This window comes from Python bivittatus, unplaced genomic scaffold, assembly GCF_059951505.1.
Source record: "Python bivittatus isolate LINGU-HERP-01145 unplaced genomic scaffold, Pbiv_v1 ctg000700_np1212, whole genome shotgun sequence".
Classification (NCBI taxonomy): domain Eukaryota; kingdom Metazoa; phylum Chordata; class Lepidosauria; order Squamata; family Pythonidae; genus Python; species Python bivittatus.
The window spans coordinates 92,156,347-92,169,979 of record NW_028277098.1 but is presented as its reverse complement, the minus strand read 5'-3'; the positions used below and the strand labels follow the sequence as shown (position 1 = coordinate 92,169,979).

Sequence of the window (13,633 nt, the reverse complement as noted above, 5' to 3'; positions counted from 1 at the left end):
CAATGGTGGGTTGCTCACTTTTCCCAATATTCTTCATTTTGTTTTTGATTTATTTTTGTACTGCTGACTCAGCTTTTATGGAAAGTATTTATGTGTGTTCTGTATAATCAAGGGAAAAAAACATGGACAGCTTTAGTGGTAGTCAGATGTCTAGAGCTCTTACAAATGAAAGTTTGGATAGAGAGGCCAGAGATTACACAGAAAGGGGGGGTGGGCTCACAGCTGACCTGCTAGAGCAATGGGAGCTGAGCAGCTTGTTGACCCCAACCGCATCTTCTCAAGCCAGCTTCTCCCTTAGTGGCCACTCCATAGCAACATGATGAATCAATGTTTCTCAATTTCTGCAACTTTAAGATGTGTGGACTTCAGCTTCCAGAATTCTCCAGCCAGTATGGCAGTGCCATTCTCACTGATCATCCCAACTTCTCTTTAACTTCCTTTCACTCTCACCCTCCACCTGCCTCCTCTGTTTCTTCTTGCCTTACCCACTCTGGCTTCTATCTTCTGCAGAGACCCCATTCTCTCCAGGATCATTCAAGAGGGTCACCTTTCCATTCTCTCGCCCCAGGGATGCCACTCTTAGCCATGGCAGTGCTGCAACAACATAGTCCAGATTGGCCTTATTTATTTATTTGACTTATATGGCCCCCCATCTTAAGAGAGACAACTCTGGGTGGCTCACAACAGCAGGACAAAACCAAAACACCATAAAAACAAAACAAACAAAAATGGCACCACAACCATTCTCTCTGATGCAGCCAATGCCACCATCTTCAGGCTGCAACCTCACCCTATCCCAGCACTTCTGGGAAGAGCCAGCTCTTTACAAGCTTCCAGAAGCCTAAGAAGGTGGGGGCCTGCTGGATTTCAAGGGGAAGAGTGTTGCACTGGGCAGGGGCTGCTACAAAAAAGGCACGCTTCCTAGGTCTCACTAGAAGGTAGCACTGAAGGGAAGGGATCTAGAGCATGCCTACTCTATTCGATCTGGTGGAATGGGAAGATAGCCTCAGGGAGAGACGGTCCCACAAGTAACCTGGCCCTATGCCATCTAGGGATTTAAAGGTAATGACCAGCACCTTGAATCGCACTCATAAAAAAGCTGGGAGCCAGTGCAGCTCATGCAACAGAGGTGTAACATGGGCAAACTGAGGGGTGCCAAACATTTCATGCTGGACCAGTTGTAAATTCCAGGTCATCTTCAAGGTCAGCCCCATGTAAAGCACATTGCAGCAATCCAACTGGGAGATGACCAAGGCGTGAGTGACTGTGAGCAATATATAGTATATATAATATATATTATTATGTATATTCTGAGAAACAAAAAGAAGAAAGGATGCCGTGCTGGGCAACATCAGCATCACATTTGTTTGACCTGGCACATCTAGTGGAGGCACTAATGCTGAACTAATTTGCCACTGCTTCTATCATCTTCTCCCCAGTTGGGTGATCACCCATTGCACCAAACCATGATTTGTCATGTGTCTGAGCATGTCATACTGGCCTAGGTCACATATTGCAGTACGTCATGGACTGTTGTAACTAGGGATTGTGTCATAAAGGTCTAGTTCATACATATTTAAGCCATAAACCATGGTTTACAAGCCATAATGCCTAGTTCCCACTAAACAAATAACCAAAATATGTTATAGCTTAATATGATAAGTGTCTGATAAGAACTAATGGGTTGGGAGCAGGACCCATCACTTAAGCAGTGTTATCTGGCAGGACCCTGGAGATGTGCCTTCTCTGTCACTACACCTGCCCTATGGAACAGCATTGTCCCTGAGATCCCCATGGACATGACCCTACCTGCCTTTGGAAAGGCTCTGAAGACCTGGCTTTTCCCCCAGACATTAGATTGGGAGGTTCTGTGCCAATCTTAATTACTTTTGACTGCTTGCATCTGGATGAAGTTGCCTTGGTTGAGATGTGTTTTATTGCTTTTAATGGGGGTTGGTTGGTTATGTGCTGTTTGATTTGTATATGCTACCTTGAATCATATGTTGACTTGGATGGGATGAGAGAGCGAGAGCAAGCACCTTGTCTGTGGTTGGTTTCACTTCATGCTAAGTCAAGATTTATCAAACCATAGTTTGTTTAATAAGGAACAACTGGATAATTAGATGGATTTGCACAACCTGGAAAGCCAAAACCAAACGAACCACTTTATGGGTAGGTATACATGATCTTATGTTTATTTCTCAAGGCATGGGAGGAAGAAGTAGAATATTTGCACTGGCAGATTCCAGCAGCAGAACCTGCAAAATGAGTCCAGATTGCTCAAGTGAGCAAAGTATGGAGACCCTTCCCATCTGATGAGGAACCTCAGATTAGTGGTCCTGGGAGAAATATCCTCCTGCCCATGTGGGTCAATCAATTTTACCATGATCAGGCAAGTAAAGGGTTACATAATCTCTTCTGCCTACTAGAGATGAAGCATCTAGTCCTGGGTGACTAGTCTGAATGTCAAAACTAGCTTTGCTTCATAGGACCCAAACTTTGCCTCCCATCTTTCACAGGGTTTTCTTTTCAGCTGTAAGCAGGACTGATTTTTGGCTGTTTCCTTTGTTCCTGCAGAAATCTTTCTAGTTTTATTTATAATATAGTTATCTTTCTGCATTCTCTCCGCTTATTGTGCAGCTCTTTGGCAGAATGAATGAAGAAGAATCTGGAGCAGATATTACTATTCAGCTATAGTGCTGTTCCTAACTACAGTGGAGTGTCACATTTACAGTACAGCAAATTTAATAAAGGAAGACAAAAAGCCAAAACTGTCAGGCAGTTAAGAGAAAGGAGACAAAGCATACAGAGAAACCCTCCAAGCATGGACATATTTTTCTACTTGCTGGAGCACTATATGGCTACGGCATCTACAAAAGCACAAGGAGCAACAAATGATGAAACCCCCTTTGTGATGTTACCATGCAAACTCCGCCCCTTGTGTACTTGTGTGCAGGGTGCAAGTATGAAGGGGAGGGCCTTGCATTTGTTTTGTCATTTTGGTAGCGTTGTGGCTCACTGCATTTCCTGTGTATGGGGAAGACAATTCCACTAATCTGGGTGGCTTTCTAGTATACTGTAAAGAAGGAAACAGCTGGAGACCATCTCCCGATATCATCCTGACCACAATTTGAAATCTGCTGGGGCACAAAAGGCCTCCTTTCTCCGAAATTCTTCATGGGTTTCATGGGCATGGAATATAATTTTCTGGAGGACTGGCAGGGACATACAGTGGTACCTCAGTTCACGAACTTAATTCGTTCCACAATTCTGGTCGCGAACCGAATTGGTCGCAAACTGAATCAAATTTCCCCATAAGGTTCAATGTAAATAAGGTTAATCCATTCTGAACCATGTGTATTTTTTTTTAACCACAAAAATATGAAACAAAGTACAGTACAGTACAGTATGAGGAGAGAGAACACTAACCTTGCTTGAGGCGACACCAAAAAGCTTCACAGCAAGTGTCTGTCTGTGACCGTGATCTCGCCTAGAGGAAGCCACGACCACGTGTCAGAGCAGGGAAGATGGCCGTGGGTCGTGTTCGTCACCCGATGCGGAGTTCGCGAACGGAAGCAAAATTTTGCAAACGCTGTTCGCGAACCGAATTGTTCATGAACAGAAGCGTTCGTGAACCGAGGTATTACTGTACATTCATACGTAGAATCAAGCAAGTCCATTCTTTCCTCTGAACTGTTGATGATTAATAATTAAGCCTATATATCATAGCAGAATGGTCAAAATGGCTTTTGCCATGATTTGAGTATTTTACTATTTATTAAAATAATATAATATCAAGACCCCTTTCCTTTCATTCTAGAATGCAAGACACAGAATAATAACGGTTTTAATTTCTAGGATGGTAGCTTCCAGTTGAACTTCAGAAAAAAAATTCCTAACAGTAATAGCAGTGGACCTACTTACCCATGAAGTAACGGGCTCTTCTTCATTGAGTGTGTTTAAGCAGAAGTTAAGGTCTGAGTAAGAGGTTGGATACCGTGATTTAAATCCCCCCTTTCAACTCTGTGATCCTGTGACCCTATGAATTCTGATAGCAATCTGGGATAGTATTCATAGTAAAGAATGGGATAAATGATGGTCAGGAATCATTTTTGTTGAATCCACTGGTTTATAACACAATAAATAAGCAAATGGAAATAAAAAATAAATTTATACAGTGAGGTTCAACTGCAAGCTTGCCTACTGACTTCAGCAAATTGGATTAAAAAAAAAAAATTCAAAGTGTTTTTTTTAAATTCCCCATACCTATTTATTCTTATTCTGTGGTATATGTATGAGTACTATTGTTGTTTTATGTTACAGTTCATTTTAAAGCATGAAGAGAATCTTGCTATGATTAAAAAATTTAACGAATAACAAGAAATAAAAATGGGTGCTTATAAAATTAAAGCAGAAGTCTTTGTTCCAAATCCTAAATATGATCCTTAAAGAACAAGAATCCCATGGGAATTGGTCTTGATGCTTATGCCTAAGATAATACATCAGCTTTACTTACACTGTTGTGACCTTGGCAATTGTGTGGCCTTTTAAAGCACTGGTGACATTTATGTACCCAGTTGGATTCCAATAAGGAGGTTAATTTCCATAGATTAAATGCCAGGTTTCATAGTTGGAGTGATTTAATACTTGGATGCTGCCTGTTTGCAATTCACTAGCCAGACCTTTTTATCACTAATTTGTAACTGCATTTGAAGGTGGTGGTTATTGCTGTTGTTCCATTTTTTTAAAAGAACATCCATTCAGGAAGACCATGTTAGAGAGCTCTGGTTAATGAAGAAATATATTGGAAAATTATTGACTTATTAAAATGACCAAGTGGGGAAAGCAGGCAATGGACACAGACTAAAAAAAAAAAAAAGTTTTTAAAACCCCAGAAAAACCTCCACCAGCTAATTATTTGCAGCCTAATCTTAAGCACACTGGATCTATTTAAGAGAAAGTCTGAGTTCCTACAAACTTGTCTAAGTTTGCAGCTCTAATAGGCTCACCTTTTCCCTTATAAATATAACGATCAGCTGTGAATGTTTGGGTGCTCACACCTTCTAGACTTAGGGAGATAGGTATCAGAGATGAGGCCTTTACGGTTGTGGCACTCAAATGGTGACGTTCCTAGTCTGCTTGAAATTCCTTGTCTAACCTGCAACTAGCAATGTTTTAATGATCTTTTAGGGGAAACCCAATTAGTTTTATACTGAATGCATGCATGCATGCCACTGATGTATGGAAGGAAGTAGTGTGCAATATATTAATATGTTATCGCAGAAGTTGGTAGCATCTTGGGGAAAAACAATATTATGCAAAACTCATATTATCATTAAGAGACACAATTATACAGATGTTGGGGCTCCGGTTAACAGTTTGTAGTGCATACTACATAGCAGCAAATCTTACTACGTTATTGTCCAAAGTCTGATATTTAAAAAAAATCCCACATGTGAACATATACATACAATATTTTCAGTCTTAGTCAAAGACTATTCATTTCCAGATCTGAATCTGGAAAAAAAAATGTTCTTGGGAAAGGTATTCAAAAGGTTACATAAAAAAAAAACTTTAATTCAGCAAAATCTTATTTTTTGCTTCTCAATTAAACTTAGAGTTATTTTCCTCAATTAATGGTAATTCCTAAAGCTTTGTCAAGCAACATTTAACCTCAGGAATGTGGGGGTCTGGTCAAGGTTTTACCACACAAGTCTTCTGTTGCAACCAATGAACATTGGATAAAAACTTAATATATCTTTTTTCCCCCTAAAATAGAGTTTTCTCTGGAAAAGGCAATGTTCAGTGAGCATTCTTATTTTTTAAGGCAGTGTTTCTCAACCTTGGCAGCTTTAAGATGTGGGCACTTCAACTCCCAGAATTCCCCAGCCAGCATGCTGACTGATTTAAGGAATGTCTCCAAAAGCTCTGAAGCATTAATCAGTTATTTAGAAGATAGGCAGGGAAAGTCAGGGTTGTTTGAGGGAGAAGGAGCATCACCTCCAAAAGGAAGTATTTGTGGGCCAAAGAAATGAGGTGGCTCATCTGAGTCAGAGGAAAAGCAGAATCACAAATAGCTGACCCAACACTACCCTACAGTTGCCAATGTGCTGGAGACTAGCTGCTGATTCAGAAATTGCAGGGCTGCTATGACTGGGTTGTGAAAATCCAGTTGACCACTAAGCAAAAAGATGTCCTGTATTGTTTTGCTGCCATCAGCGGTCATTCTAAACCACAAAATCAATGGGAGGTTATTGTAGAACCAAAGTTTGCTTTAGGAAAAATATAGATCACCTGTTATTTGGGGAAAAAGAGTTCTGTTTTTAAGAAGAAAAAGTACACTTTGGGCAGCAATTCACTGATAACTGTGGCAAACGTCCCTGGATCACTGTCTCCTGCATTAAGTAGATTTTTCTCTTTTGGGGGGGCATTTGAATCAGTCTTGACTCCTGGAGACTGCCTGGACTAGTCCCTGCAATTTTTTTTTCAAGATTTCAGACAGTTTGTCCTTGCTTTCTTTCTAGGGCTGAGAGTGACTGGCCCAAAATCACCTACCTGGCTTTGTGCCTAAGGCAGGACTAGAAGTTATGGTCTTCCATGTTCTAGCCTGGTGCCTGAACCACCACACCAAACTGGCTCTCTTTCAAAACAGGACCTGTTGCTAAATAACTAAGAAGAATTCCCCTTCATTTACCCTTAGTCCAAATCATCTACAGGATATGACAGAGGTTTTTCATACTAACCTGGATGGGGGATGTTTTATCTTACCACAAGGAAATAATCTTCACCATAGAAGAATGTTAGCTTGCCTGACTGGCCCATGATCACCCAGCTGGCTTTGCACCTAAGGTGGGACTAGAACACACGGTCTCCTGCTTTCTAGCTTACACCAAACTGCCTCTCATTAAGTGGACATATACACTCATATATTTAGCAGCTACTTAGACAATTTGTAGAAGTTGAGGAGCTCTTTATTCACTGTTGGTGAATTAGTTCAGAGAATAGAGCATCATGAAATCAAGCTGAGATTTCTGTACTGTATCCAAGACTTGTTTCAACACAGACTACACATATGACAAATTTATCCAACTTTTATAGAATTAATCCAATTTTCTGAGTTTGGATGACAAACTCAACCATAAACTAAATACATTGGCTAAATTCATATGATATTCTCAGCTAGCTTGAGATTTGGTATGTCTTAGACTCCAGCCAAGGTGAGAAACCTTTAAAAGATAAATAGAAAATTTGTGTAACCTGAAGTCGAAACCTAATGTGGTTCAGGAAATAAACCTCCTGGCTATTTTATTTTTGCTTTAATTGTGGCAGCTATATGCATTGGATTGTATTGACTATTTCATTTTTAATCATGGTAAATCAAGAGAGCAAAAGTGGAATCTGGTTACTAACACTGTTATATAACAACGTTAGTGTTATTCCCCTCAACTGCTTGGTTTAGTACTGTTGGATGGAGACACTACATAAGAAACTTGGAAGAAAAAAGTTGATGAGTTTCTGCTGCGATGATGTTTGTTGTATAATTGTATAACAATTATGGACACTTGAATCTTGAATGAAGCAAACTGGACTGAGAGAGGTGCATGATTAAATTATAAGGAAACAGTGACTCAGTCTGTATATTGCTGATATTAGTTGATTTGCATTATTTATTGCATAATTATGCCCTCCTGCCTGTACGCTTGATCAAAGTGGCCGATACCAAATAACAGAAGTGTTCAGAGGAACCACAGGAACATTTGAATGGAGGATTATATCACGTTGAATGTAAGAACTGCATTCTTCCTCTTTGAACAAGGAAAAAAAATGATTTGCACTATTTGGAGGCATTCAGATTCATGTTTCTCAACCTTTTGTATTTTAAGTCCCACCAATCACTCTGACAAAGAATTGCAGGGGCTAAGCTAAAAGCCCCTAACTCAAATACATCTTCCTGGAGAAAATCAAAGCACAGGCTCAGCTAGGTATCAAACTGCGCAACTACCCTCCTCTACCCAAACACATTTTCCCAGGAAAACTACACTGTCAGCTTGGTTATAGAACATTTAGAAGGCCAAGGAATGCCAACAAGCTGGGAAAAAGATCTCGGGAGGTAAGAGGATCTGAGAAAGTGAAAGAAAGTAACTCCTGGGAAAGAAACTATGTTCATGGAATAATTGCCTCTTTCTTCTTTCAAAACCCCATTGTCTTTGTGGTCCTGCCCCATTCCCTCATAGTTATGCCCCATTTGCCTCACTGGCCACATGATGTGTTAAATCCAATGAAATACCTGGTTGCGTTGTCCAATCCCATGTATATTCTAATTTGTGTAAGTCTATAAAAAGGGACTGTAATCCCTCCCTTCTTTAGACCTGTTTTTGCCTCCAGTGCTGCAAATAAACCAATTTGTGCTCCAGTGTAATGGCTCCTGGTCTCTGGTTTAAATGATCTCCTTGAGGGAAATATTTCCTACTACAAATGCAAAAACCACACATTTCTCTTTGAACAAAAAAGAAATTTTGACCTGCACTATTTGGAGCAATTTTGACTCATATTTCTCAACCTTTTGTATTTTCAGTCCCACCAATAACTCTGTCAAAGAATCTTGGTTCTCCATGATGAAAACAAAAACTCACTTTCCCTTTAAAGGTCATTTATATGTTTATAGGCCTTATATTTATCCTTTGAAGAACCCTTTTGGTGATGACTCCATGGTGACTTCATGGACACATCCTTGTACCAATACGGAAGTGATGTCACTGATGTCTTCTGGGCTCTTTTTCAACTTCTCAACCTAGCCTATAGCTGTGGAATTTCCTTGTACTCTTTGATTAACCTAACCTAGTAAACTTTTAGGATTGGCAAGCCTAACTAGTGCTATCATCTATCTCAACATTTTTCATTTAAGTAAGTTTTAATTAAACTTTCATTGACTTATCTTGTGTCCCACTTAGATTACTGCTGAGTCCCACCTGTGGTATGCATGTCACTGATTGAGATCACCAATTTAGACAACTTGGGTATTTAATCCTCTGCTGAATTTTGGTATATTGCAATTTAAATTCTTTGCCAGTTATTTGCTCTATGTTTTGGGGAACCTTTGAACAAGTTGCTCTTGGTTGACCCTATCTATAGTGGGTCCACTTCTTTCTCACTTCTATTAACTGCTGTCCATTCTCTTTTCTATTTTCGGTGCAGTTCACATGCACATTAGGTGGCAAAAACTAGCCAACCTTAGCAGATCTCAAGAAGCTAAGCAAAGCTGAATCTAGTTAGGACTCAGATAGAAGATCACCAGCAAATCCCATGGCTTCAGGCTAAACGTCCCTAAAGAAGACAAACACAAACCATATCTGTCTTGATGCCAAGAAAACCACATGGCCATGGCCATGTACCAATCAGGAGTCAAGCCAGATTCAAAAAGGACTTTTGTCTTAGAATCCATTCAGCTATCCAGGAACAGTGGGCAAGGCAAACTCAGCATGCTGTCTCATCTCTCCACGCTTGTCACGGTTCACTTGCTTAAAAAGGCAGGAGCAGTGGGAAGGAGCAGTAGGACCAGCATCATCAAGCAAAAGGTTTCAAAACGATATACTAAGCAATACACACAGAGAACATTTGTAGTACCATTTCGCAGCATAGGTATTGCAATCAAATGTAGCCCCATAAGATACTAGATGGGTTCACCCAACATGCTTAACCAGCTCAGTTAGAGATCTAGTGGCTGCATTAACATTACCTCCCAAGCTTGCTTAGTGTTAACCTTGGTTAGAGTTTTATGGTTTTCCATGTTGTGCAAACCCACCTCTGACCAATATGATTATGATTCAGTTTATTGTTTGTACACAGAAAGTGGGTTAATACAAAGTCAGGTTAAACAGGTTGTGTGAACACAACCATGAACAAGATCAGAAACTATACATTTTCCATAAGAAATATAAATGGTCCATGAAAATAAATGATTAGTAAACTAGTGTTAGTTTTCTGTATCTTTTTGCTTCTGTCGAGTAGCTTCCTGGAGTTTTGTAGCCCAGATCTGATAGCCTTATCCCTTTTTTCACCATATTCTCTGGTGGGAGGTTTATGAAACTCTGCTTCTTGAACAAACTACAACTGACTGGGTTAACACACTAAACCATCATTTATAGAGTACAGTGACTTGGTTCACGTAATGCTGTATGGCACAACCCAGCAAACTGCACTATATTTTAGAGTAGAAATAGGCAACTTTCTGATGGCTTCTCTTAGCATTTTGGGAGGTGTCAATGACCTCAGAGAATGAAGGAATGCTGTAAAGTAGATGGAACCATATTACATGTATGAGAGGCCTAGGATTTCTCCTTATTTTGGGGTTGGGGTTTATTTTTAAAACTACATTCAGTTTATTTTGGAGCTTGTACTACTAGCTTGGTATGTGTCCCACCTCAGAATGGCAGGAAGTCATGCCACTAGTTTTCGACCATTATAGTTAAAGAGAATTTGGGGGTGGGGTAGGTTTGAAGGTCATATAGGTCTCAGGTTGTCCTGAGCATCCTAGGCATCATTTCCTTTGCTCCATTTGCTAAAAATCTTGTTGCAAGCAAGATGCTATGCTTTTTTAAAATCATGGCTTTGGGTTCCCAAATTGTTATGAAACAAGAGGACCACTCAGATTACAAAATAATAAAATAACATGACGCATTGCAAATGGCTGGTGTTTAATACTGCCGTACTAAGCTATGCTTACTGTATCATAATTTTAACCTCAAACGTTGCAAAGGTGATACACAAACAGGTTACAGGTAGACCTTGCCTTACGACCATTTGTTTAGCAACTGTAAGTTATGACAGTGTTGAAAAAAGTGACTTATGACCGGTCCTCACATTTACAACCGTCACAGTGTCCCCATGGTCATGTGTTCAAAATTCAAGCCCTTGGCAACCAGCATGTATTTATGACAGTTGCAGTATCCCAGGGCACATGATCGCCATTTGTGACCTTTCCAGCTGGCTTCCGATAAGCAAAATCAACAGGGATCGGTGTGATTCATTTAATGACTGCCTCAAAAAATGTAAAATTGGGTGCGGTCATGTGATGCCTCATGTAATGACTGCACCACTTAACAAAGAATGTTCTGGTCCCTATTGTTGTTATAAGTCAAGGACTACTTGTACTAATACCAAGTGACTACCTAGCAGAAATGGCTGAAAGAAGCTTAGGAAAGGAAGTAAAAGAAATCAAGGTCTGCCTACGTACTGGTTGAAGTCAGTCAGTTGGTTCATTTGGCCATTTCAAGTCCTTGTAAAAGGCACCTTTGCAGCTTCTGATCTGAGAATAACGCTCAAGTCCTAAGCCTGGAACTGAAGACCTCCAGCCGACAAACCCTTGGGTCGTTGCAGGAACAGGCGGGGATGGATAGATCTGGAAGTGAGGAGTGCTTGTTTGAATTATTTATTTAGCTTCCGCACCCTGTCTTTCTATAATCAATCCAAACTCAAGACAGCCAATTGATACAATATAAGTATCCAAACATAAATTAAAGGGAGCAAATATAATAATGAAAAAGGTACCACTGAAAAACAGTGGATCTGCAACACCCATACTATGCTCTATCATTGAAGGTAGCAATGAAAATTTCTGCTAGCGTGCAATGTCTTGCTTGAAGGAAGACAACTCACATCTTTTTCATGTCGGCACCAACTTCACTTCTGTTGCAGAAGGGAAACATCAGAGAGAATAAGCCGGCCATGGATCTTAAACTCTAGGGATAGAAAGACTGAATATGCCCTTACTTACTTTTTCATTAGGTCTTATACTGTATTTTTGCAAGAAGTGCCCATGTTACTATTGAATATATTGTATTAAGAACAAGTTACTTTTTTAAAAAAACCACCTTTGATTATGATTATTTTATTTTGCATTTGTTCAAGACCTGTACTGAGTTATCCTGATAGGACTGGTCATGGCACTTGCCAGCTGAAAAGTTTTAAGTAATAAAATAATAAAAGATCCAGCTCTGTAACTTTAGGAGCAGAGGACTGAATCTCGCTACAGGAATCAAAGATGAAAATGTTGGTGGAATGTTCAAAATGTTGCGGGCTGTATTTTTAACCATATTGATTATGCTCAGTTTACCAAGCATTGCTCTTTGGTGTATTTATTTATTCATATATTTTTGTTTTGCTTGCATGTTAGAAAAAATGGATTTTTCAATAAAGGTCTAAGTGATTTTTATAAATCTTAGTCGGTTGTCAGCATTCAAGACCACATTCAATTAAGTAGGTCAGCAGCATTTTGTCAGACCCACCAAAATATATAGCTAAAAACCCCTCTGTATATGCTCTTGGGTCTCTGCTTGGATCTATTTCCTTTCCTCCAAAAGAAATTGAATGGTGATAGAATATATATTAGGGCTGTGTTTGCTTAAAAAAATATTAGGAACAAGTTCTTCAGACCTCTCTGCCATTCTTTTCTTGACTTCTACATGAACCTGGAAAAAAGAAATGCTGCTGTAGATAATGTGATTCTTAAAAGAACAGCACCTTTTCATTAGGTGCACAGAAAAAAAAATGCAGATTTTCTTTTCAATGTCATTCTGCAAAAGTACAAAATAGCACCAGAACCTCTCAGTTGATAGGCAAATGAGATCTGAATATACTTAATCGCAAAGGAAGGCAGATGTGGCTGTTGAAAAGAAAAAAATGGAGAGAGGGCATGGAGAGAAGGCAAACAGAGTATTTTGGAAGATGGCAATGATTCCTAGGACGGAGCCCTGCATAGGGCACTCTGCATGGTAATATTTGTAATATTTATAATATTTGCAATTTGTAATATTTGTAATAATTGTTTCTAGCCCCACGGATTTATATTCAGAATAAAGACATTGTAAGGGTTTATTTTGCACTGAACTATCATAGCTGGGCTGCAAAAATGCAGATGGCCAGTAGACAATAGCAAAGAGCTGGGACTTTCTGCATTGGCCATCCTGCTATAGTACTCAGATCCCTCCCATACAGGACTTTGAAAGAAAGAGTTTCCCAAGAAGGAGACAGCTCCCATTTTTGTAACAGGAAGATAAAATGCTGACATTCCCTGAAGGTTACATATTTCTCTCTAAAAAGAGCCGAAAATATTTCGGACAACCACAGGAGCCCATTCTAAAAAGAAAGAGGAGGAGGGTTTTTTTTTTAGTTTACTACCACTTTCTCCAGAAACAGTAAAGTTGCAATCTCAGTTCCTCTCTGGTTGGAGTAGACCCTGTGGAATCCTCAAGATTTTCTTCTGCATATTCTCAGTATGATAGCAATCATATGGCCCTAGGATACTATCATAGGATGCCAAAAGTGGAGAGGAAAATGCTCCAGCGGGCAAAAGGGAAATCCAACATGAAAATGTCAATGTTGGGGAGGATCCAGAAGGGACTTGAGGACTGGAGGTAGCTTCTGAATCTGAAAGAGAGCTAAGCCATATCAGCCTTTCATCACGTTAACAAGTTGGGGGGAAATGTAGGTCATGGATTGCAGCAAACTGAATTAATTCCTGAGCACTAGGAGAGAATTAAAAATAATAATGGAGGAAAGGCAATGCAGATTATTCCACCCTCAATTTTATCCTGCCAGTCAAATAACAGGAGAGTGCTGAATTTATCAAAATGCT

The 13,633-nt window shown here is 39.7% G+C and overlaps 1 protein-coding gene across 1 annotated transcript in view; it reads right to left on the bottom strand.

Annotated features, from left to right (window-relative positions):
- CIMIP1 (ciliary microtubule inner protein 1) overlaps positions 1–13,633 on the bottom strand; it is a 44,631-nt gene that overhangs the window by 14,228 nt on the left and 16,770 nt on the right. Inside the window, exon 4 of the mRNA XM_025173708.2 lies at positions 11,234–11,398. Coding sequence (XP_025029476.1) covers positions 11,243–11,398 — 156 coding nt within the window. The 3' untranslated portion in view covers positions 11,234–11,242. The remainder of the gene's footprint in view (positions 1–11,233; positions 11,399–13,633) is intronic.